Genomic DNA, 27,340 nt, shown 5'->3' on the forward strand with positions numbered 1-27,340 from the left:
ACACACACACACACACACACACTGTTACACCTGCACACACACACACACACACACACACACACACACACACACACACACACACACACACACACACACACACACACACACACACACACACACACTGTTACACCTGCACACAACACACACACACTGTTACACCTGCACACAACACACACACTGTTACACCTGCACACAACACACACACACACACTGTTACACCTGCACACAACACACACACACTGTTACACCTGCACACAACACACACACACTGTTACACCTGCACACAACACACACACACTGTTACACCTGCACACAACACACACACACACACACACTGTTACACCTGCACACAACACACACACACACACACACACACACACACACACTGTTACACCTGCACACAACACACACACACTTTTACACCTGCACACAACACACACACACACACACACACTGTTACACCTGCACACAACACACACACACTGTTACACCTGCACACAACACACACACACACACTGTTACACCTGCACACAACACACACACACTGTTACACCTGCACACAACACACACACTGTTACACCTGCACACAACACACACACTGTTACACCTGCACACAAGACACACACACACACACACACACACACACACACACACACACACACACACTGTTACACCTGCACACAACACACACACACACACTGTTACACCTGCACACAACACACACACACACTGTTACACCTGCACACAACACACACACACTGTTACACCTGCACACAACACACACACTGTTACACCTGCACACAACACACACACTGTTACACCTGCACACAAGACACACACACACACACACACACACACACACACACACACACACACACACACACACACACACACACACACACACACACACACACACACACACACACACACAACACACACACTGTTACACCTGCACACAACACACACACACTGTTACACCTGCACACAACACACACACTGTTACACCTGCACACAACACACACTAGGGGTGGGAAAAAAAATCGATATTGCAAGATATTGTTGTGCTCTCTGTCGCAATAAATAATCGATACACTAACGCCCAATATCGATATTTTATTACAACACAAAATGATTAATTTACCCGTTGTCAGTGTCACTGTCACTACCCAATATCTACCATTCTGTTTGCGGGGGGCGCTGTTCGAGTAAATAGGGGTAAAGTGGCGCAAACAGCGGCCGGTGAAGAACACAAGTTAACTAACAACAACAGAGAATTGCAGAAAAAAAGAGAAGCAAGAAGAATGGCGGAAAACAATAAACAAGTAATAAAAACTCGGTGAGTGTTTTAGCGCAATTTTCTCACCTCATGGGATCACAACACTAAGAGATAGTAAATCTTTTCCTGGATTTTTTTTGTGCGTTCCCGAGATTAGACCTTCCTTAACATAATGCCGAAAACCTGAAGTCTCTAGGTGGTCTGGTTGAGGAGTAACGTTAGATAGAAGTACAAGATTGGTGCGCACAGACAGAACAGAAATCATGAGTTAACAAGCGCAATTTTGTCCGGTGGAAAATTGCGCTAAAAACTAATCAAAGACCCACCCGCTAGTTTCCACTCTAAAGGGTTTTATGAGACAGTCGACGGAAAGGCACTGGATAAAGACTATGCAATCTGCAAGAACTGCTTTGCAAAGATAAAATATAACAGCAACACTACGAATCTGCAAATGCACCTCGTTCGCTACTGACGTTTCAGTATTATGGTTTACACATGTTAATGTTCATGTTGTTTTGTAATCTTCATGCACTTTTATCTGTCTAGATGTACAGTGTTTACATTTAAGACCAGGAGGCAGTGAGTTATATTTCTTTGCACAATGTTGGAAATGTTGGCATTAGGCCTAATAAATGCATAAAATTTCCTTATTTCCTTATTCCTTCTTTTTCTTTTCAGTCACATATATCGTGATATATCGTTGATGAAATTTCTTCCAATATATTGAATATCGTAGATATCGCGAATCGTGATATTATCATATCGTGGACCACATATCGCCACAGAATTGAATCGTGAGGTACCTGTATCGTCCCACCCCTAACACACACACTGTTACACCTGCACACAAGACACACACACTGTTACACCTGCACACAACACACACACACTGTTACACCTGCACACAACACACACACACACACACACACTGTTACACATGCACACAAGACACACACACACACACACACACTGTTACACATGCACACAAGACACACACACACACACTGTTACACATGCACACAAGACACACACACACACACTGTTACACCTGCACACAAGACACACACACTGTTACACCTGCACACAACACACACACACTGTTACACCTGCACACAACACACACACACACACACACACACACACTGTTACACATGCACACAAGACACACACACACACACTGTTACACATGCACACAAGACACACACACACACACACTGTTACACATGCACACAAGACACACACACACACACTGTTACACCTGCACACAAGACACACACACTGTTACACCTGCACACAACACACACACACACACACACACACACACACTGTTACACATGCACACAAGACACACACACACACACACACTGTTACACCTGCACACAAGACACACACACTGTTACACCTGCACACAACACACACACACACTGTTACACCTGCACACAACACACACACACACTGTTACACCTGCACACAACACACACACACACACACACACACACTGTTACACCTGCACACAAGACACACACACACTGTTACACCTGCACACAACACACACACACTGTTACACCTGCACACAACACACACACACTGTTACACCTGCACACAACACACACACACACACACACACTGTTACACCTGCACACAAGACACACACACACACACTGTTACACCTGCACACAAGACACACACACACTGTTACACCTGCACACAACACACACACACACACACTGTTACACCTGCACACAAGACACACACACACTGTTACACCTGCACACAACACACACACACTGTTACACCTGCACACAACACACACACACTGTCACACCTGCACACAACACACACACACTGTTACACCTGCACACAAGACACACACACACTGTTACACCTGCACACAAGACACACACACTGTTACACCTGCACACAACACACACACACTGTCACACCTGCACACAACACACACACACTGTTACACCTGCACACAACACACACACACTGTTACACCTGCACACAACACACACACTGTTACACCTGCACACACACACACACACACACACACACACACACACACACACACACACACACACACACACACACACTGTTACACCTGCACACAACACACACACACACTGTTACACCTGCACACACACACACACACACACACACACACACACACACACACACACACACACACACACACACACACACACACACACTGTTACACCTGCACACAACACACACACACTGTTACACCTGCACACACACACACACACACACACACACACACACACACACACACACACACACACACACACACACACACACTGTTACACCTGCACACAACACACACACTGTTACACCTGCACACAACACACACACACACTGTTACACCTGCACACAACACACACACTGTTACACCTGCACACACACACACACACACACTGTTACACCTGCACACAACACACACACACACACACTGTTACACCTGCACACAACACACACACACACACACACACACACACACACACACACACACACACACACACACACACACTGTTACACCTGCACACAACACACACACACACACACACACACACACACACACACACACACACACACACTGTTACACCTGCACACAACACACACACTGTTACACCTGCACACAACACACACACTGTTACACCTGCACACAACACACACACTGTTACACCTGCACACAACACACACACACACACACACACTGTTACACCTGCACACAACACACACACTGTTACACCTGCACACAACACATACACTGTTACACCTGCACAACACACACACACACACACACACACACACACACACACACACACACACACACACACACACACACACACACACACACACTGTTACACCTGCACACAACACACACACACACTGTTACACTTGCACACAACACACACACTGTTACACCTGCACACAACACACACACTGTTACACCTGCACACAACACACACAGTGTTACACCTGCACACAACACAACACAACACACACACACACACACACACACACACACACACACACACACACACATGTCCGGTGCACTATCTTTGTGAGGACTCTCCATAGACGTAATGGTTTTTATACTGTACACACTGTATATTCTATCCCCTTACACTAACCCTATCCCTAAACCTACCCATCACTGGAGACATTCTGCATTTTTACATTTTCAAAAAAACTAATTCTGTATGATTTATAAGCTTTTGTACCCATGGGGACCTCAATTTAGGGTTCCCCATGAGTCTGTGTGCATTCAGGTTTAAGTCCCCACCGGTGTAGAAAAACATGTCCACACACACACACACACACACACACACACACACACACACACACACTGTTACACCTGCACACAACACACACACTGTTACACCTGCACACAACACACACACACACTGTTACACCTGCACACAACACACACTGTTACACCTGCACACACACACACACACACACACACACACACACACACACACACACACACACACACACACACACACACACACACACTGTTACACCTGCACACAACACACACACTGTTACACCTGCACACAACACACACACACACACACACACTGTTACACCTGCACACAACACACACACACTGTTACACCTGCACACAACACACACACACACACACACACACACACACACACACACACACACACACACACACACACACACACACACACACACTGTTACACCTGCACACAACACACACACTGTTACACCTGCACACAACACACACACACACACACACACACACACACACACACACACACACTGTTACACCTGCACACAACACACACACACACACACACACACACACACACACACACACACACACTGTTACACCTGCACACAACACAGACACACTGTTACACCTGCACACAACACACACTCTGTTACACCTGCACACAACACACACTGTTACACCTGCACACACACACACACACACACACACACACACACACACACACACACACACACACACACACACACACACTGTTACACCTGCACACAACACACACACTGTTACACCTGCACACACACACACACACACACACACACACACACACACACACACACACACACACACACACACACACACACTGTTACACCTGCACACAACACACACACTGTTACACCTGCACACAACACACACACACACACACACACACACACACACACTGTTACACCTGCACACAACACACACACTGTTACACCTGCACACAAGTCAAGTCAAGTCAACTTTATTTATATAGCGCTTTTCACAATACAGATTGTATCAAAGCAGCTTCACAGTATTAAATAAAATAGTACATCAGTGTTTGTTTCTGGTGTAAAACATCCACGTTTGGTAATGCAGATCAATAGCACTGTTGAATCGATTAATCAAATTAAGCATCCCCAACTGAGCAAGCCAAAGGCAACAGTGGCAAGGAACCGAAAAACTCCATCAGGTGACCTAATGGAGAAAAAAAAACCTTGGGAGAACCCAGGCTCAGTCGGGGGCCAGTTCTCCTCTGGCGTTTATGAAGTAGAGACCGGATTTAACTGTAAGATTAAAATATTATATGAATGCCTGGCTGAAGAGATGCGTCTTTAATCTAGTTTTAAACTGGGAGAGCGAATCTGAGCAACGAACAGTATCAGGAAGGCTATTCCAGAGTTTTGGTGCTAAATGTGAAAATGCTCTCCCTCCTTTGGTGGATCTGGATATCCTAGGTATGACCAGAAGCCTCGAATTTAGTGATCTTAAAGAGCGCGATGGATTATAGGGCGATAGAAGATCCGTTAAATAAACTGGAGCTAAGCCGTTTAGGGCTTTATAAGTCAGTAGCAATACCTTGTAATTAATACGGAACTTTATAGGTAACCAATGTAGTGATGATAAAATTGGTGTTATATGGTCAAACTTTCTTGATCTAGTAAGAACTCTAGTGGCGGCATTTTGGACTAACTGTAGCTTGTTTATTGAGGATGCAGGACAACCAGCTAATAAAGCATTACAGTAATCTAGTCTCGAGGTCATGAATGCATGAACTAGCTTTTCTGCATCAGAAACAGATAGCATGTTACGTAATTTAGCAATGTTTCTAAGGTGAAAAAATGCTGTTTTTGTAACATATGAAATATGATTTTCAAAAGACAAGTTACAATCTAATATAACACCCAGGTCTTTTACTGTAGAGGATAAAGTAACAGGACACCCTACTATGTTAAAGTTGTATTGTAAGAGGTTTTGTGGGCGGTTTTTTGAACCGATAAGTATTACCTCTGTCTTATCTGGATTTAATAAAAGAAAATTGTGCGTCATCCAATCTTTTATATCTTTAACACACTCTGTCAATTTGGATAATTTAGCGTTTTCATCCGGCCGTGATGAAATATATAGTTGAGTGTCATCAGCATAACAATGGAAACTAATTCCATGTTAGGGCTGCACGATTAACCTTTATCGCATCGATATTGAGGTTTTAACTCCCGCAATAACCTAACCTCAGGAGTCTGAGGTTTTTTCCCCCACCTCTGACATTTGAGTGACAAACCTATTAGCCAATCAAAATGGTCGAATCTCGCGTTCCTGGCTTGCTGGCCAATTAGAAATGGCAATGGAAAGTTACAAGGTTGTATGCAGTGCACCGTATTTCTGTCAGCAGCAAAGCAGCTAACACACAACGTGTAGGCTACCTCGAATTGTGCCAATAGAAAAAGCTTGTAACTGCGCAGAAATGGCCGAAATATGCGACCATTTTTTGAGAATGTGCGAGTTAAAATTTTATGTGGTCGCATTTGTGCGAGTGCATGGTCATGTAGCCTACTAAGTTAAATTCACGCATGAATTTTCTGCATTGAACTTGTTTTAGCGCCCGCCAAAGTGAATTTTTGTCCCGCCAAAGTATTATTTGATCGGTGAGTAATGTAGATGAACTGCTGCGCTTGTGAGTGACAGGGCGCATGTTTAACAGAACGAGCAGAGAGAGAGCCGGTCGCGCGCGCGCGCATTCTCTCTCTCTCTCTCTCTCTCTTCGGAGCCTGGCGAAAGTAAACAAGACTTCACAGTCTCCAAACTAAGCGCTGTCTTGCTCTCTCTCCCTCGCACAAAATAAATCGACACGGTGGTAAAAGGTCGGAAGACCAAAGTTTCATGTGGATCATTCGGAGATTTTTTTTCCCCCTGAATTACCGCTGGGTGTGAATTGTGCTAAATAAATTGAACTCAAAAGCGTTCCGGACATTTAACTGACAAAAAAAAAACTCTTTAATTAAACGAAAAAAATATCCAGTGATGAAATGTTTTCTGTGTTGACAGAAATCTTGGATGTCCATGTCCTAACTGCTGGGATAATCACACAACGCGCATGACACGTCCAATTCGCGAACTAATGACTCCTTTGAACCGATTCATTTTAATGAATGGTTAAAACAACTGATCTTTGCAACAGTGAACTCAGGAGACGTCTGAATCGGTGTATAACTAATCAGTAACACTTTACAATAAGGTTATATTTATTACATAAATTACATAAAAAGTACAGTTTTAAGCTTTAAAATAAATAAAACCAAAAAAATCGAAAATCGCACCGCAATCGCAATATTTGTCAGAAAAACCGCAATTAGGTTTTTTCTCAAAATCGTGCAGCCCTATTCCATGTTTCCTTATAATATTTCCAAGTGGCAGCATATATATTGAGAATAATAGAGGGCCTAACACAGATCCTTGCGGCACTCCATAGTTTACTGGAGTTATGATAGATTTTTCTCCGTTTAAATAGACAAAATGGTAGCGGTCAGATAGGTATGATCTGAACCAGCTTAATGCTTGTCCTTGAACACCGGTATAGTTTTGTAGCCGATCTAAGAGTATTGTGTGATCTATAGTATCGAACGCAGCACTAAGATCAAGTAAAACTAGTATTGAGATACAGCCTTGGTCAGAAGCTAAGAGTAAATCATTTGTGATTTTAACGAGCGCAGTTTCAGTGCTATGATGCGGCCTGAACCCAGACTGAAACTTTTCATAGATGTCATTTTCTTGTAAGAAAGAGCCCAGTTGGGCAGACACAACTTTTTCTAATATTTTGGACATAAAAGGAAGATTTGAAATGGGTCTATAATTTGCTAGGTTATTTGGGTCTAATTGTGGTTTCTTAATGAGTGGTTTTATAACTGCCAATTTAAATGTTCTTGGAACATGACCTAAAGATAAAGACGAGTTAATAATATTGAGGAGAGGCTCTTCCACTATAGGTAACACTTCTTTCAATAGTTTAGTTGGTATGGGATCTAATAAACATGTTGTTGTTTTAGAGGAAATGATAAATTTATTTAACTCTTTTTGTTCTATAGTTGTAAAGCACTGTAATTGTTCTTGCGGGGTGATAATCGAGGCTGAATTATAAGGCGCGATTGAGGATTGAACGTTTACAATTGTGGTTCTGATGTTTTCTATTTTCTCAGTGAAGAACTTCATGAAATCATTACTACTAAACTGTAACGGGATATTTTGTTCAGGTGACGTCTGTTTATTTGTTAGTCTAGCCACGGTGTTAAATAAGAACCTAGGATTGTTTTGGTTATTTTCTATTAGTTTGCGGAGATGCTCAGCCCTGGCCGCTTTTAGGGCCTTTTTATAGCGTGACGTACTGTCTTTCCAAGCGATTCTAAAAACCTCTAAATTAGTTTGTTTCCATTTACGCTCTAAATTACGGGTTTCTCTCTTTAGAACACGAGTAGTATTGTTGTACCATGGTGCTTTAATTTTCTCTCTGACCTTTTTTAGTCTCATAGGTGCAACAATATCCCATTTTCCAGAGAGAACGGTGCTCATAGTGCTGGTTAGTTCGTCTAGTTCATCTGTTTGTTTAGGTTCAGGCAGCAGCTGAGACAGATCCGATAAGCAATTTGAAAAATTATCTATGGTGGATGGAAGGATTGTTCTGCCTAATCGATAACGCGGCGCAGCATGATATATTACCGGGGTACGTAATATGCAAGTTACCATGTAATGGTCAGTTACATCATCACTTTGCGGAATGATATCTATATCGGTTGGATCGGTTCCATGTGATATAATTAAATCGAGTGTATGATTAAAACGATGAGTTGGTCCGGTAACGTTTTGCTTAACCCCAAAGGAGTTTAATAAGTCTATAAACGCAGCCCCTAACGTATCATTTTGATTATCTACGTGTATGTTAAAATCTCCAACAATTAATATTTTATCGACATTGACCAATAGATCTGAGAGAAAATTTGCAAATTCTTTTAGGAAATCAGCGTAAGGCCCTGGTGGTCTATATACGGTAGCCAAGGCTAAAGATAATAGGGATGTTTTTCTATCATCTAAGAGCGTAACATTTAGTACAAGTACTTCAAATGAAATAAACTTATAACCCGTTTTCTGAGTAACATTGAGAATATCTCTATAGATAGTTGCAATACCGCCGCCACGACCAATCAGACGGGGCTCGTGCTTATAGGAGTATCCTGATGGAGTAGACTCATTTAGACCGAAATAATCATTTGGTTTAAGCCAGGTTTCAGTAAGGCAAAGTACATCTATGCTATTATCTGTGACTATTTCATTTACAATAACTGCCTTAGGTGTGAGTGATCTAATGTTTAAAAGACCTAGCTTTAGAAATTGTTTTTGTTTACTAATAGCAACATTTTCTGTTTTAATAACAATTAGATTTTTCCTAGATCCTGCAGTAGATTTATTATTTGATCGCACTAAACGAGGAATAGACACAGTTTCTATGCAATGTTCTACACTAGTATTTATATCAGTTAATTTGGTGCAGCAGAGACTATGATTTGGACTTTTGGTTACTAGTCAAAAGGTATTTAACATTTTGGAGATGTTATCCGACAGAAGATCCGCTCCGAATCTGTTTGGGTGTAAGCCATCAGCACGGTATAGCCTAGGACGCTCCCAAAACAGATTCCAATTATTTACAAAGAGCAGTTTCTGCTCATTGCACCATGACGTTAACCATTCATTTAGCGCGAATAATCTACTAAACTTGTCATGTCCTAGACGGTACGTGGGAAGCGGTCCTGACACAATGATCGTTATATCAGGCGATGTGCTGCGTACCGTATCGATCAGATTCCTGAAGTCTTTCTTCAGAACTTCCGTCTGGCGCAGCCTGATGTCGTTCACTCCCGCGTGCAATACCAAAGTTCCGACGCGCTCGTTATCGTTCAGAATCTCGGGAACGCGAGCAGCGATTTCAGAAACACGAGCACCAGGAAAGCAGTGACTGTGCACCTTATTTTTACCTGATGTAGCATGGACGTGCCGAACAATGGAATCACCGATGATCACAGCATCGCGTTCTGTTTCGCGAAGAGCGGAGAAGCGGTTTTGTGTGGATAACTCGAAAACCGGGAGGGTCGGAGAGGGTCTTGGTCTAGACCTGACTCGCGTCTTCCGCTGCGGAAATATCCAGGCTTCGTGGTGGCGTGTTGGAGCCGGAGTGAACGAGACCATGGCTGATCGCGACCTTGGCGCTCGGGACCGATGCCGAGTAACGCACGGAGTAGACGAGGTCGGAGTCAGCGGGTTAGTAACATTAATCTCTGATTTGTGAGCATCAGCGCGTGATGTTTCGAGAGCCAAACGCCGGTCTGTCAGCTCGGCTTTTCTTACTAAAAGGTCGTGGATCTGTTTCTCAACAGCTTCCAGCTCAGACTGTACCGCGTGCAGCTCAAATGTGTCCTCACCTGCACCAAAAGGTAGACTACTTGCATCTGATATATTCGCCATTTTAACAGATGGACAGTAAGTTAGCAACGACACTACCAGTGATGCCAGGGCTCTCAAGTCTCACGCATTGGGCGTGAGACACACGCAATTCAACCAGTTCACACGCTCACACGCCACACCGTGTATTTCTCACGCTGAAAAGGCAATGTCAACCAAGTTGTCCTGCGAGCTTTATATATAACGTTGTATACGAGGCGCAGGCACACAAAGTGAAGTTTCCTGCCGCCAGCACGTATCTCGGACAGATTGCGTTTGTTACAAGGCAATACAGATGCGCGAACACACGGAAGTTGACGGAACATTCTCGGCCACCGTACGTTCGTTACTAGGTAACCAACAACATCGCGTGAACACACGTCGTGATGGAGAAGGTAAGTTGGAAGAAAGCTCGTCTAACATTTTTAGGCTAGAACATTTAATATATAGCCCATCGTATACATTATTATTGTTGCAGTCAAAAACTCTACAACTACTCTGCAACCAGGCCAGAAGCTTTGGCTCAGTTTGGCTAGCTTACGTTTTCTTAAATTAAGGGAATGTTAGTGGGTATGGGAAGGAATGAAGATGTATTTCTTCATTTTATTTTAAATACATTTAAATTAGTTTATTTTATTTTATTTTAAATTATATATTATTCTGTATTAATAGTCTTTCTAGTTACATTAAGGCTACATGTATTAAAGCAGAGTGCTCTGGGTAATATTTTATATCCTGTGAAAACATACATTAATCATTGCCATTGCATTTGTATTTTTCAAACACAAAACACATTTCATAAGCTGGAGTGTGTACTCTTGTGTACACACACACACACACACACACACACACACACACCCACCTTAATAATACTCTAATATGTCATTTGTTCACAATGTCCCATGCACCACACAATAAATAATTATACCATTTTGACTAGACACATTCAAAATGCAAAAAGATTTGTTTTTTCAAACTGTTTGGAGCAATTTGTTATATTTTTGTATAACTTATTTGTAATTTTGAAATATAACATTAATGAGTATATTGGATGTGATGAATTGCTCTGTCATTTATCAGATTTACCAATTGTTATAATTTCAATTTGGGCTGGTTAATTATGAACAATGGGTCAAATTGGGGGGCGGGGACATATGGGGGCGGGGCTCCATTAGGGCTCCTCCCCTAACCGCATGTGATCTCACTCCATGCTTTTGGTAAAACTTGAGAGCCCTGGTGATGCTATCAATTAATACTAATTTCTGACAAGCGTCTTAGATATAATCCGTCTTTTAAGTGGTACGGGTGTAGAGTAGACGCACGATAGGTGAAAAATGTTTGTAAGTGAGTGTTGAGAAGACGCGTTCAGCCGTGATCCCCGGGAGTAACCTATAAGAGTATCCAGCGTAGAATCACTAACAGGCTTGAGACACGTCTGCTCAACAGTCCGCGTTGTAACTATGAGGTTTGAGCAGTAGTGCTTCTCAGTGAGGAAAAGTAGAAAATGTTTGTTGTAAGTAAGTTTAAAGAGTAAAATCAAGAATTATAAATCAAATCGATAGAGCTCCAAAGACAACAACGCGTTCAGACGCGACGCATGCGCATTCGACAACAGGAAGTCGTCACAACACACAACACACACACACACACACACACACTGTTACACACTGTTACACCTGCACACAACACACACACACACACACACACACACACACACACACACACACACACACACACACACTGTTACACCTGCACACAACACACACACTGTTACACATGCACACAACACACACACACTGTTACACCTGCACACAACACACACACTGTTACACCTGCACACAACACACACTGTTACACCTGCACACAACACACACACACACACACACACACACACACACACACACACACACACACACACACTGTTACACCTGCACACAAGACACACACACTGTTACACCTGCACACAACACACACTGTTACACCTGCACACAACACACACACACTGTTACACCTGCACACAACACACACACACTGTTACACCTGCACACAACACACACACACTGTTACACCTGCACACAACACACACACACACACACACACACACACACACACACACACACTGTTACACCTGCACAAAACACACTGTTACACCTGCACAAAACACACACACACACACACTGTTACACCTGCACACAACACACACACTGTTACACCTGCACACAACACACACACTGTTACACCTGCACACAACACACACACTATTACATCTGCACACAACACACACTGTTACACCTGCACACAACACACACACTGTTACACCTGCACACAACACACACACTGTTACACCTGCACACAACACACACACTGTTACACCTGCACACAACACACACACACACTGTTACACCTGCACACAACACACACACACTGTTACACCTGCACACAACACACACACACTGTTACACCTGCACACAACACACACACTATTACATCTGCACATATCAGACACACGCGTCAGTCACTGATCGACAGCACAGCCATGGCGGCACGCACAGTCGCAGCGGCCAGGAGCTCCTACAACGGGCATGTTTTTTTTACTTTTTTGGTGGTACTGTGCAACACGTCGCACATTTTTAGTATAGCGGCACTTCAGTAGAGCCGCTCTGAACTCTTGTACCTGAGTACTGGAGTACACCACCTGTTAGCCGAGTACTGCATTCCTCTTGAGATCACCAGACCACCTACCGGGCCCCCCGCAGGAGCAGGGGGCAGAAGAGGGGCAAGCGGGCTGGCGTATGGACCAGGCTAAAGGCTAATCCGTTCAAACCATTGCTTCTTAGAATCTTGCCCGGTCGATCCGCAGCAAGATGGATGAGATCTGGTTACATATAGCAGCAAAGAGGACTATTTACAACTGTTGCTGCATGATTTTCACCCGAAACCTGGCTGAACAGCACCACTCCGGACGCTGCTATCGAGCTAGCGGGATGCACCGCCTACCGAGCCGACAGGACCGCGGACTCTGGTAAGAAGATCGGCGGGGGACTTTGCATCTATATTAACAACTTTTGGTGTACAAATGTCACCGTCGTGAACAGACTGTGCAGTCCGGACGTAGAACTCATGCTGCTGAAGTGCAGGCCGTTTTATCTCCCGAGGGAATTCACTGCTGTTTACATCTGTGCTGTTTACATTCCACCGGACGCTAATGCTAAGCTAGTGCTTGCACAGGTTCACAACAGCATTAATAACAGCTTGGTAGCACACGCGGACAGTGTTTTTGTTGCCGCTGGGGATTTTAACCATGCTGACTTAAAAACTGTTCTTCGCAAATTCCATCGCAATGTGAAATGTGCTACTAGGGGAGATAAAACGCTGGACCAGGTGTATGCTAACGTAGCAGAAGCATACAGGGCCCAGGCCTACCCTCACCTGGGTCTGTCAGACCATCTCTCCCTGCTGCTACACTCACGGTATACAAGATCAAGAGCGCTGGGATTACAATCAAGACCGTGTGAATGTGACCAGAGGACACCATCCCTATGCTACGGGACTGTTTCCACCACACAGACTGGGATTGCTTTCAAGGGGCAGGGCACGGACACTCGTGAATCATTGGATGAATATACCACCACTGTCCTGAGTTACATTAACTTCCGTGTGGATAATGTTACGTCTTGGAACATTTCCGTGTGTATCTCAACAGGAAACCTGGGATGACACACAGAGTTGAACAACTTATCCGAGCTAGGGATAGAGCGCTGGGTTTTAGGGACCCTGATTTATACAGCAGAGCCAGGGCTGCTTTACAGGGCACCTATTATGACTCTTTTCACAAGATGTAAAATGAGTCTCTGATGTCCCCAGAGTATGTATGTGAAGTTTTAGCTCAAAATACCCAACAGATCATTTTTTACAGCATGTTTAAATTGTCATTTTTTGGGGCTCAGAAAAACGGGCTGTTTTAGTGTGTGCCCTTTAAATGCAAATTAACTGCTGCTGCCGGGCACAGGGGGCGGAGCCTCACGAGCTCACGCTCAGAAGAATCAGAAGGACAATCTCAACAGAAACTCTCAGTTGCGGTGTTCATTTCGACTCGGAGTCGGACAATAATGCCCACAGAGCCAGAGAATATATGCTGTATAGAGATAGAACAGGTATAGTTTAGTTTAATTATGGTTATAATTTATTTGTCATCTGCTTTTATCCACTATTAATACAAGCCTGCTGTAGCAAACCCCTTCCGAATGATGACCAAAATATACTGATGAGTTCAGTGAAGTTTATTGTACATCACACAAAAGATGAGCGTTAGTTTTACTCCAGAGAATCACAGTAAGAGCTGAATAAACACAGTATAAGATGTGATAAACTTATATCCATAAACTCTCTCTCTCTCCCTTTCATAATCATCTACATAAACAGCGAAGTACACAAAACACTCGTTACAACTAACAGTAAACAAATATATACACACCTTTTCAGTGGGTGCTAAATAAACTGGTAAACCTTATATCCGTAAAACGACTCGATGAGCTGTGATAAAGAGCGCGCTCTCACTTTCATTTCTGGCGTGGTCAGTCACGTTAGTCCTGTCGCTCCGGAGACTGTAAGCTGGATCACAAACAGTACAGATCCATCCTCGAGTAACAGCGAGAGTAAATGAAGACTGCTATGTTCATTCTTACATCCAACAACAACACACCTCAAACGCTTAGGAGGCATTCTTGTCTACAGCTGCTCAAGTGTCGAACAATGGCAGACTCTGTGTCCAGCTCACTCAGGGCGGGTCTGGGCTCAAACTGAAGTGTCACTCAACAGTCGTGGGCGGGGCTTGCGCAATTCTACGTCACATTGCCCCGAATCTGAGAACAGCTCATTCTGAGACAGTGCTTATGATTTATTGAGATTGTAAAAAAAACACTGGGTGGATTTTTATCATTCTAGGGTGGTTTTGCTCACACACTGCCAACACACATTTATGTTCAAACACCATGTAAAAGTGAATTTTGCATTATAGGTGCCCTTTATGGAAAGGAATCAATACTGCCAAATAACAACACCGGAAGCGTATTGAAGCCTGTTTTAATAACTCTGCAAACCCCAGGCAGGTATGGGAGGGCATCAGGGCCATCACGGACTATAAGAGCAAATCAACATCTCCCTCAGCTGATTCCACCTTGGCTGAGGATTTCAACCTCTATTATGCCCGCTATGACAGGGACAACACAGATCCTGTGTTGCCCCCCCTCCCCTCCACTGATCCTGCCCCAGTCCTGAGCACTCATGAGGTAAGACGGGTCCTCTGCGGCATCAACACCAGGAAAGCAGCCGGACCGGACGGTGTGCTGGGCCGAGTGCTGAGAGACTGTGCTGCGGAGCTAACTGACGTTTTTACCGCCATCTACAATACATCGCTGTCCACTTCATGGGTCCCTGCCTGCTTTAAGGCAGCCACAATAGTCCCAGTCCCCAAGCAGTCAAATGCCACTTATCTAAATGACTATAGACCGGTGGCACTCACCTCTATTCCTGCCAAGTGCCTTGAGAGGCTGGTCACCACTCACATTAAAAGCGCAATACCACCATCACTTGACCCACACCAATTTTCATACAGACGGAACCGGTCGACTGAGGACGCCATCGCCATCGTGCTCCACACGCTATTGGAACATCTCGAGCACAAGAACACCTACGCGAGACTCCTCTTTGTCGACTTTAGTTCGGCCTTTAACATAATCCGGCCGTTTAAACTCCGAGCCAAACTGCACCACCTTGGCTTTAACAACAAAACTTTAACTTGGCTTTTCTGACAAATCGAACAGTGAGTGTTAGAGTAGGCAAGCACTTGTCCTCCACCCTTTTAATCAACACCGGGGCCCCCCAAGGGTGTGTGCTTAGCCCCTTGCTCTACACTCTATTCACACATGACTGCTCTGCTTCTCTTTGTTCCAATCTCATTGTTAAATTTGCCGACGACACAACAGTGCTCGGACTCATCAACAACACTGAGGCGGATTACCGGACTGAAGTGCAACATCTAGCGTCATGGTGTGTCAATAATAACTTGTTTTTAAACATCAAAAAGACCAAGGAGATCATTGTGGACTTTCGCAAAAGCAGACCGAATCACTCTCCTCTCTCTATCGGCAATGAGGTGGTAGAGAGGGTGCACATTTCAAATTCTTGGGAGTATCTGTGACCGAGGACCTGTCCTGGGGAACCAACATCACCTCAGTGATAGGGAAGGCCCAGCAACGCCTCTACTACCTGAGGCAACTGAGGAGCGCCAGGATTCCAAAACAGCTGATGGTCAACTTTTACAACTGAGCCATCAGCAGTGTTTTGACATATAGTTTCTTAGTGTGGTACTCCAGCTGCACTAAGGCCCATCAGCAGGCACTCCAACGAGTGGTAAAAACAGCGGGTAAAATCAGTGGGACCACTCTCCCAGAGATCAGTAACATCCTGCGGGATCGGCATCACCCGGCCCATCACCTGTTCCACCTGCTGCCCTCAGGGAGAAGGTACAGGTCCATTGGTGCCAGTAAAGCCAGACTGGTTAACAGCCTGTACCCTTACGCAGTGAGGCTGCTTAATGATGCCCTTTCCCCCTCTCCTCCGCCCTCCAATGGACAGTAAACCATACCCCACTTTGTAATAACTGTGAACTGGACTTTGCATTGCTGCATTAACTACATCTATATCCAACTCTGACCATACTCTCTGTTCTGGATGCCTTTTAAGTTGTTTTGTAAAGCCTCTTGCTGCTACCAAGAGTGAATGTCATTGGTTCTGTGCCTCAACAACCATGTACTTTTGATGTGCCATGTTTACACAGGGGGTATTTATTATTTATTTATTATTTGAAGGGGATCTGCCCTGGTGTTAGTGCACTTTAATACACCATGTACTGTTGTTGTATGCTCCAACACAATTCCGTTGCTGTTCTCTTTTGAATGACAATGACAATAAACGTGAAACGAAACGAACCAGCCCAGAGTGTGTCACTGACAGTAATGCCTGATACGCCACTGTTACACTGTTACACTCTTACACTGTTACGCTCTTACACTGTTACGCTCTTTCACTGTTACGCTCTTTCACTGTTACGCTCTTACACTGTTACGCTCTTACACTGTTACGCTCTTACACTGTTACACTGTTACGCTCTTACACTGTTACGCTCTTACACTGTTACGCTCTTACACTGTTACGCTCTTTCACTGTAACGCTCTTTCACTGTTACGCTCTTTCACTGTTACGCTCTTACACTGTTACACTGTTACGCTCTTACACTGTTACGCTCTTACACTGTTACGCTCTTTCACTGTTACGCTCTTACACTGTTACACTGTTACGCTCTTACACTGTTACGCTCTTACAATGTTACGCTCTTACAATGTTACGCTCTTTCACTGTTACGCTCTTACACTGTTACGCTCTTTCACTGTTACGCTCTTACACTGTTACGCTCTTACACTGTTACGCTCTTTCACTGTTACGCTCTTTCACTGTTACGCTCTTACACTGTTACGCTCTTTCACTGTTACGCTCTTTCACTGTTACGCTCTTTCACTGTTACGCTCTTACACTGTTACGCTCTTTCACTGTTACGCTCTTACACTGTTACGCTCTTACACTGTTACGCTCTTACACAGTTACGCTCTTACACTGTTGCGTTCTTACACTGTACGCTCTTACACTGTTACGCTCTTACACTGTTACGCTCTTACACTGTTACGCTCCTACACTGTTACGCTCTTACACTGTTACGCTCTTACACTGTTACGCTCTTACACTGTTACGCTCTTACACTGTTACGCTCTTACACTGTTACGCTCTTACACTGTTACGCTCTTTCACTGTTACGCTCTTACACTGTTACGCTCTTACACTGTTACGCTCTTACACTGTTACGCTCTTTCACTGTTACTCTCTTACACTGTTACGCTCTTACACTGTTACGCTCCTACACTATTACGCTCTTTCACTGTGTAACTGTTACGCTCTTTCACTGTTACGCTCTTATACTGTTACGCTCTTTCACTGTTACGCTCTTTCACTGTTACGCTCTTACACTGTTACGCTCTTACACTGTTACGCTCCTACACTGTTACGCTCTTTCACTGTGTAACTGTTACGCTCTTTCACTGTTACGCTCTTACACTGTTACGCTCTTACACAGTTACGCTCTTACACTGTTGCGTTCTTACACTGTACGCTCTTACACTGTTACGCTCTTACACTGTTACACTCTTACACTGTTACACTCTTACACTGTTACGCTCCTACACTGTTACGCTCTTACACTGTTACGCTCTTACACTGTTACGCTCTTACACTGTTACGCTCTTACACTGTTACGCTCTTTCACTGTTACGCTCTTACACTGTTACGCTCTTACACTGTTACGCTCTTTCACTGTTACGCTCTTTCACTGTTACGCTCTTTCACTGTTACGCTCTTACACTGTTACGCTCTTACACTGTTACGCTCCTACACTGTTACGCTCTTTCACTGTGTAACTGTTACGCTCTTACACTGTTACGCTCTTACACTGTTACGCTCTTTCACTGTTACGCTCTTACACTGTTACGCTCTTACACTGTTAAAATCTTACACTGTTACGCTCTTACACTGTTACGCTCTTACACTGTTACGCTCTTACACTGTTACGCTCTTACACTGTTACGCTCTTTCACTGTTACGCTCTTACACTGTTACGCTCTTACACTGTTACGCTCTTACACTGTTACGCTCTTACACAGTTACGCTCTTACACAGTTACGCTCTTTCACTGTTACGCTCTTACACTGTTACGCTCTTACACTGTTACGCTCTTACACAGTTACGCTCTTACACAGTTACGCTCTTACACTGTTACGCTCTTACACTGTTACGCTCTTACACTGTTACGCTCCTACACTGTTACGCTCTTTCACTGTTACGCTCTTACACAGTTACGCTCTTACACTGTGTAACTGTTACGCTCTTTCACTGTTACGCTCTTACACTGTTACGCTCTTACACTGTTACGCTCTTACACTGTTACGCTCCTAAACTGTTACGCTCTTACACTGTTACGCTCTTTCACTGTTACGCTCTTTCACTGTTACGCTCTTTCACTGTTACGCTCTTACACAGTTACGCTCTTACACTGTGTAACTGTTACGCTCTTTCACTGTTACGCTCTTACACTGTTACGCTCCTACACTGTTACGCTCCTACACTGTTACGCTCTTTCACTGTGTAACTGTTACGCTCTTTCACTGTTACGCTCTTACACTGTTACGCTCTTACACTGTTACGCTCCTACACTGTTACGCTCTTACACTGTTACGCTCTTTCACTGTTACGCTCTTTCACTGTTACGCTCTTACACTGTTACGCTCTTTCACTGTTACGCTCTTTCACTGTTACGCTCTTTCACTGTTACGCTCTTTCACTGTTACGCTCTTACACTGTGTAACTGTTACGCTCTTTCACTGTTACGCTCTTACACTGTTACGCTCTTACACTGTTACGCTCCTACACTGTTACGCTCTTTCACTGTGTAACTGTTACGCTCTTACACTGTTACGCTCTTACACTGTTACGCTCTTTCACTGTTACGCTCTTTCACTGTTACGCTCTTACACTGTAATGCTCTTACACTGTTACGCTCTTACACTGTTACGCTCCTACACTGTTACGCTCTTTCACTGTGTAACTGTTACGCTCTTACACTGTTACGCTCTTACACTGTTACGCTCTTTCACTGTTACGCTCTTTCACTGTTACGCTCTTTCACTGTTACGCTCTTACACTGTAATGCTCTTACACTGTTACGCTCTTTCACTGTTACGCTCTTACACAGTTACGCTCTTACACTGTGTAACTGTTACGCTCTTACACTGTTACGCTCTTACACTGTTACGCTCTTACACTGTTACGCTCTTACACTGTTACGCTCCTACACTGTTACGCTCTTTCACTGTGTAACTGTTACGCTCTTACACTGTTACGCTCTTACACTGTTACGCTCTTTCACTGTTACGCTCTTTCACTGTTACGCTCTTACACTGTAATGCTCTTACACTGTTACGCTCTTTCACTGTTACGCTCTTACACAGTTACGCTCTTACACTGTTACGCTCTTTCACTGTTACGCTCTTACACAGTTAAGCTCTTACACTGTTACGCTCTTACACTGTTACGCTCTTACACTGTTACGCTCTTACACTGTTACGCTCCTACACTGTTACGCTCTTTCACTGTTACGCTCTTACACAGTTACGCTCTTACACTGTGTAACTGTTACGCTCTTTCACTGTTACGCTCTTACACTGTTACGCTCTTACACTGTTACGCTCTTTCACTGTTACGCTCTTACACAGTTACGCTCTTACACAGTTACGCTCTTACACAGTTACGCTCTTACACTGTTACGCTCTTACACTGTTACGCTCCTACACTGTTACGCTCTTTCACTGTTACGCTCTTTCACTGTTACGCTCTTTCACTGTTACGCTCTTACACAGTTACGCTCTTACACAGTTACGCTCTTACACTGTGTAACTGTTACGCTCTTTCACTGTTACGCTCTTACACTGTTACACTCTTACACTGTTACGCTCCTACACTGTTACGCTCTTTCACTGTGTAACTGTTACGCTCTTACACTGTTACGCTCTTACACTGTTACGCTCTTTCACTGTTACGCTCTTACACTGTTACACTCTTACACTGTTACGCTCCTACACTGTTACGCTCTTTCACTGTGTAACTGTTACGCTCTTACACTGTTACGCTCTTACACTGTTACGCTCTTTCACTGTTACGCTCTTACACTGTTACGCTCTTACACTGTTATGCTCTTACACTGTTACGCTCTTTCACTGTTACGCTCTTACACAGTTACGCTCTTACACTGTTACGCTCTTTCACTGTTACGCTCTTACACAGTTACGCTCTTACACTGTTACGCTCTTACACAGTTACGCTCTTACACTGTTACGCTCTTACACTGTTACGCTCCTACACTGTTACGCTCTTTCACTGTTACGCTCTTTCACTGTTACGCTCTTACACAGTTACGCTCTTACACTGTGTAACTGTTACGCTCTTTCACTGTTACGCTCTTACACTGTTACGCTCCTACACTGTTACGCTCTTACACTGTTACGCTCTTTCACTGTGTAACTGTTATGCTCTTACACTGTTACGCTCTTACACTGTTACGCTCTTTCACTGTTACGCTCTTACACTGTTACGCTCTTACACTGTTACGCTCTTACACTGTTACGCTCTTTCACTGTTACGCTCTTTCACTGTTACGCTCTTACACTGTTACGCTCTTACACTGTTACGCTCTTTCACTGTTACGCTCTTTCACTGTTACGCTCTTACACAGTTACGCTCTTACACTGTTACGCTCTTACACAGTTACGCTCTTACACTGTTACGCTCTTACACTGTTACGCTCCTACACTGTTACGCTCTTTCACTGTTACGCTCTTTCACTGTTACGCTCTTACACTGTTACGCTCTTACACTGTTACGCTCTTTCACTGTTACGCTCTTTCACTGTTACGCTCTTTCACTGTTATGCTCTTACACAGTTACTCTCTTACACTGTTACGCTCTTTCACTGTTACGCTCTTACACAGTTACGCTCTTACACAGTTACGCTCTTACACTGTTACGCTCTTACACTGTTACGCTCCTACACTGTTACGCTCTTTCACTGTTACGCTCTTTCACTGTTACGCTCTTTCACTGTTACGCTCTTACACAGTTACGCTCTTACACTGTGTAACTGTTACGCTCTTTCACTGTTACGCTCTTACACTGTTACGCTCTTACACTGTTACGCTCCTACACTGTTACGCTCTTACACTGTTACGCTCTTACACTGTGTAACTGTTACGCTCTTTCACTGTTACGCTCTTACACTGTTACGCTCCTACACTGTTACGCTCTTACACTGTTACGCTCTTTCACTGTTACGCTCTTTCACTGTTACGCTCTTACACAGTTACGCTCTTACACTGTTACACTGTTACGCTCTTACACTGTTACGCTCTTACACTGTTACACTGTTACGCTCCTACACTGTTACGCTCCTACACTGTTACGCTCTTTCACTGTTACGCTCTTACACTGTGTAACAGTTACGCTCTTTCACTGTTACGCTCTTTCACTGTTACGCTCTTTCACTGTTACGCTCTTACACTGTTACGCTCTTTAACTGTTTCACTGTTACGCTCTTTCACTGTTACGCTCTTACACTGTTACGCTCTTACACTGTTTAGCTGTTACGCTCTTTCACTGTTACACTCCTACACTGTTATGCTCCTACACTGTTACGCTCTTACACTGTTACGCTCTTTCACTGTTACGCTCTTTCACTGTTACGCTCTTACACAGTTACGCTCTTACACTGTGTAACTGTTACGCTCTTTCACTGTTACGCTCTTTCACTGTTACGCTCTTTCACTGTTACGCTCTTACACTGTTTAGCTGTTACGCTCTTTCACTGTTACACTCCTACACTGTTATGCTCCTACACTGTTACGCTCTTACACTGTTACGCTCTTTCACTGTTACGCTCTTTCACTGTTACGCTCTTACACAGTTACGCTCTTACACTGTGTAACTGTTACGCTCTTTCACTGTTACGCTCTTTCACTGTTACGCTCTTTCACTGTTACGCTCTTTCACTGTTACGCTCCTATACTGTTTCACTGTTACGTTCTTACACTGTTACGCTCCTACACTGTTACGCTCCTATACTGTTTCACTGTTACGTTCTTACACTGTTACGCTCCTACACTGTTACGCTCCTACACTGTTTCACTGTTACGCTCTTTCACTGTTATGCTCTTACACTGTTACGCTCTTACACTGTTACGCTCCTACACTGCTACGCTCTTACGCTGTTACACTGTTACGCTGTTACACTGTTACGCTCTTACACTGTTACGCTCTTACACTGTGTGAATGACTTTTAATTAATCAACTTTAATTAATCAACTAACATTTGTTTTTCTTGCAGGAACATTCATATGCTTTTAATGTGTCAAAAACGCTCTTACACTGTTACGCTCTTTCACTGTTACGCTCTTTCACTGTTACGCTCTTACACTGTTACGCTCTTACACTGTTACGCTCTTACACTGTTACGCTCTTTCACTGTTACGCTCTTACACTGTTACGCTCTTACACTGTGTGAATGAATTTTAATTAATCAACTTTAAATAATCAACTAACATTTGTTTTTCTTGCAGGAACAACATTCATATGCTTTTAATGTGTCAAAAACGCTCTTACACTGTTACGCTCTTTCACTGTTACGCTCCTACACTGTTACGCTCCTACACTGTTACGCTCCTACACTGTTACGCTCTTACACTGTTACGCTCCTACACTGTTACGCTCCTACACTGTTACGCTCTTACACTGTGTAACTGTTACGCTCTTACACTGATACGCTCTTACACTGTTACACTCTTTCACTGTTACGCTTTTACACTGTTACACTCTTTCACTGTTACACTGTTAAGATCTTTCCCTGTTACGCTCTTACACTGTTACGCTCTTACACTGTTACGCTCCTACACTGTTACGCTCCTACACTGTTACGCTCCTACACTGTTACGCTCTTACACTGTGTAACTGTTACGCTCTTACACTGTTACGCTCTTACACTGTTACACTCTTTCACTGTTACGCTTTTACACTGTTACACTCTTTCACTGTTACACTGTTAAGATCTTTCCCTGTTACGCTCTTACACTGTTACGCTCTTACACAACGATATGGCTAATGACTTGTTTGAAAAACAACTCATTTCATTGACTCAGAGTCGACTCTTACTTTTGAAAGACAATAACTTAATATACGGTGCACTTTCAGATTTAAAACTGTGTTACACACTACATGAAAGCTCATTCTCAAAAATCCATAATATGGGCGCTTTAAAACGTCAAGCACTTCTGAACTAATAGCAGCCATCGTCCGTGACCCCCGCCAAAGACACTGCATGAACCGTGTATGTGCCAAGCGCTGCTATAATGAGGCTGATGTGCCTGAAGAACCTGTAAAGATTATGTGGCAACAGTGGGAAAGACAGAAGACTGTAGAAGGGGATCAGCCATTCACCAACATTGAGAAGAAGACAAACAATGGGACCTGGGACGATCTTCAGAAAGTCTTTAATAGTATAAGTGGCTCCACCAGGCAGAACAGTGTAGATGAAGAGGCTGATCTCCACACGGACTTTTCAGATAACTATGCCTGCAAATTGACCCTTCGCAGGGAGTTTGATTGACAGGCGATCTGACCAATCATAATCCGTCATCCGCCGAATCCGCCATTTTTGTCCGACAAATCAGTCAGGAGAGTTAGTAGATTAACGTTGGAGGATTTGAACTTGAAAACCGGAGTGTACTGACATCTTTCCGCGGTTAAAACAACATTCCTTCTGATCTTCATTCATGTTTATTTGATGCTATAAATTAACTAGAAGGAAGAGATGATCGGTTCACGAGACGCTTTAACTGAGGCTTTGTCAGACACATTAAAGAGCCACACAACGGTATTTATCCTAACCCTAACCCTAACCTTCAGCGTCATTACTCCAGCCTTCAGTGTCACATGATCCTTCAGAAATCACTCTAATATGATGATTTGATGCTCAAGAAACTTGTCTGATCTATTATCAATGTTAAAAATCATGATATATTTTATTTTTCAGGACTCTTTGATGAATTGAAAGTTCAAAAGAACAGGTTTTTTTTTAAATAGAATCTTTTGTAACATTATAAATGTCTTTACTGTCACTTTTGATCAATTTAATGCGTCCTTAATGAATAAAAGCATTAATTTACTAGTTGTTGTTGTTTTTTTTTTTTGTTTTTTTTTACTAATTAATGCATTACTGACCCTAAACTTCTGAATGGTACTGAACCACAGTTTCCACAGAAATATGAAGAGGCACAACTGTTTCAACACTGATAATAATCAGAAATGCTGCAAGATTCTGTAAGGCATAAAACACATGGAGGGATTCCTGTGATTCTTGTGTGTGTGTGTGTGTGTGTGTGTGTGTGTGTGTGTGTGTGTGTGTGTGTGTGTGTGTGTGTGTGTGTGTGGTTCCAAGAATAAAAGTGATGAATGCTTTTGGCAGAGCATAGGCAATTGGAGCAAAATTCCATCACCAAAATCAGGGAGCTCTTATTTCTTATTTCTCTTATAAATGTATTATTTTTTTTGCCTCGTATTTCTTTTTCTTTTTCTGCAGGTCTTTGCTCTTTTATTTATTTATGTTTCGGGCTTTCTCTCGTGCGCATGCGCAGAAGCTCCAGTCAGTCACATAAAACATGTGTGTTTGCAGAGATTCGTTACCAGAACTCGATTTCCAGCCGCTACTATGAGCTGAGATCCATCGGGTCTGAAGGCGAGATCATAAATACTGAAAGACAGACAGACAGACAGACAGACACAGAGAGAGAGACAGACAGAGAGGTTAATGACTGCAACAACACGATCAAGAGATGACGTTTAGATCAGCGAATGTGAAGAGCTCAGATTCCCATTGCAGATTAAATCGAAAGAGAAATATAATAATGCCCCAAATTATGTTTAATGAGTAAAACTGCGATGTTATGGAGAATAAATACATAAAAACAGGCAGAAATCACATTTAACTCTCAAGTTTGGTCATTGGGGCTTATATTGTTTACATAGCAACGGTTGCTAGCCGCATCCATAGAGGTCTGCAGTTGGTGTTTGGAAAAGCAGTGAAGCGCTCACCATTGTTCAACCTTATCCCGGTCGTGTACTTTATCGATCCATGTGGGAACAGCTCTCATTTCGGAAAAATGCCGGTCTTTAGCATGAATTCAACAGGAAGATGAGAATGAGATGCTGAGAGCGATGAAAACTGAAAACAACAACATGGAGGAAAGAAGAATGATTTCAAAATAAAAGCTCTGTTGTTTTTTTCTCTTTTCTTTCCCCCCACCGTGAGTGTTTTTTCGTGTGTTTGTGTGTGTGTGTGTGTGTGTGTGTGTGTCGGCGTTTTCACTTGTGTCAATGAGCAAATGCCTAACAATACTCTATCAACCACATAGCAACGTGCTTAACAACAATCAGAACACCTTAACAACTGCATAGCAACGCTCTCACAACTACACAACTGTCGCAGCGGGTTCAAAATAAAAGTCCTGCATTCAGAACATATTACAGTTTTTGCCCATTGCTCACACGTTAAAACCGAATGCTTAGACCAAAGC

At 43.4% G+C, this 27,340-nt stretch overlaps 1 protein-coding gene across 2 annotated transcripts in view; it reads right to left on the reverse strand.

Moving 5' to 3' along the window:
• Nucleotides 1–27,002, reverse strand: part of ift122 (intraflagellar transport 122 homolog (Chlamydomonas)) — a 110,778-nt gene extending 83,776 nt beyond the window's left edge. Inside the window, exons 1-2 of one of the 2 annotated variants that reach the window (XM_081348151.1) lie at nt 26,859–27,002; nt 26,451–26,517 (exon numbers count right to left, since the gene is read on the reverse strand). In XM_081348151.1, the coding sequence (XP_081204277.1) occupies nt 26,451–26,517; nt 26,859–26,917 (126 nt within the window). In that variant the 5' untranslated portion in view covers nt 26,918–27,002. The remainder of the gene's footprint in view (nt 1–26,450; nt 26,518–26,858) is intronic. The other variant, XM_081348152.1, reaches the window with a different exon arrangement.
• Between the last annotated feature and the right edge of the window lie 338 nt (nt 27,003–27,340).

This window comes from Scardinius erythrophthalmus, assembly GCF_964197995.2.
Source record: "Scardinius erythrophthalmus genome assembly, chromosome: 20".
Taxonomy (NCBI): Eukaryota; Metazoa; Chordata; class Actinopteri; order Cypriniformes; family Leuciscidae; genus Scardinius; species Scardinius erythrophthalmus.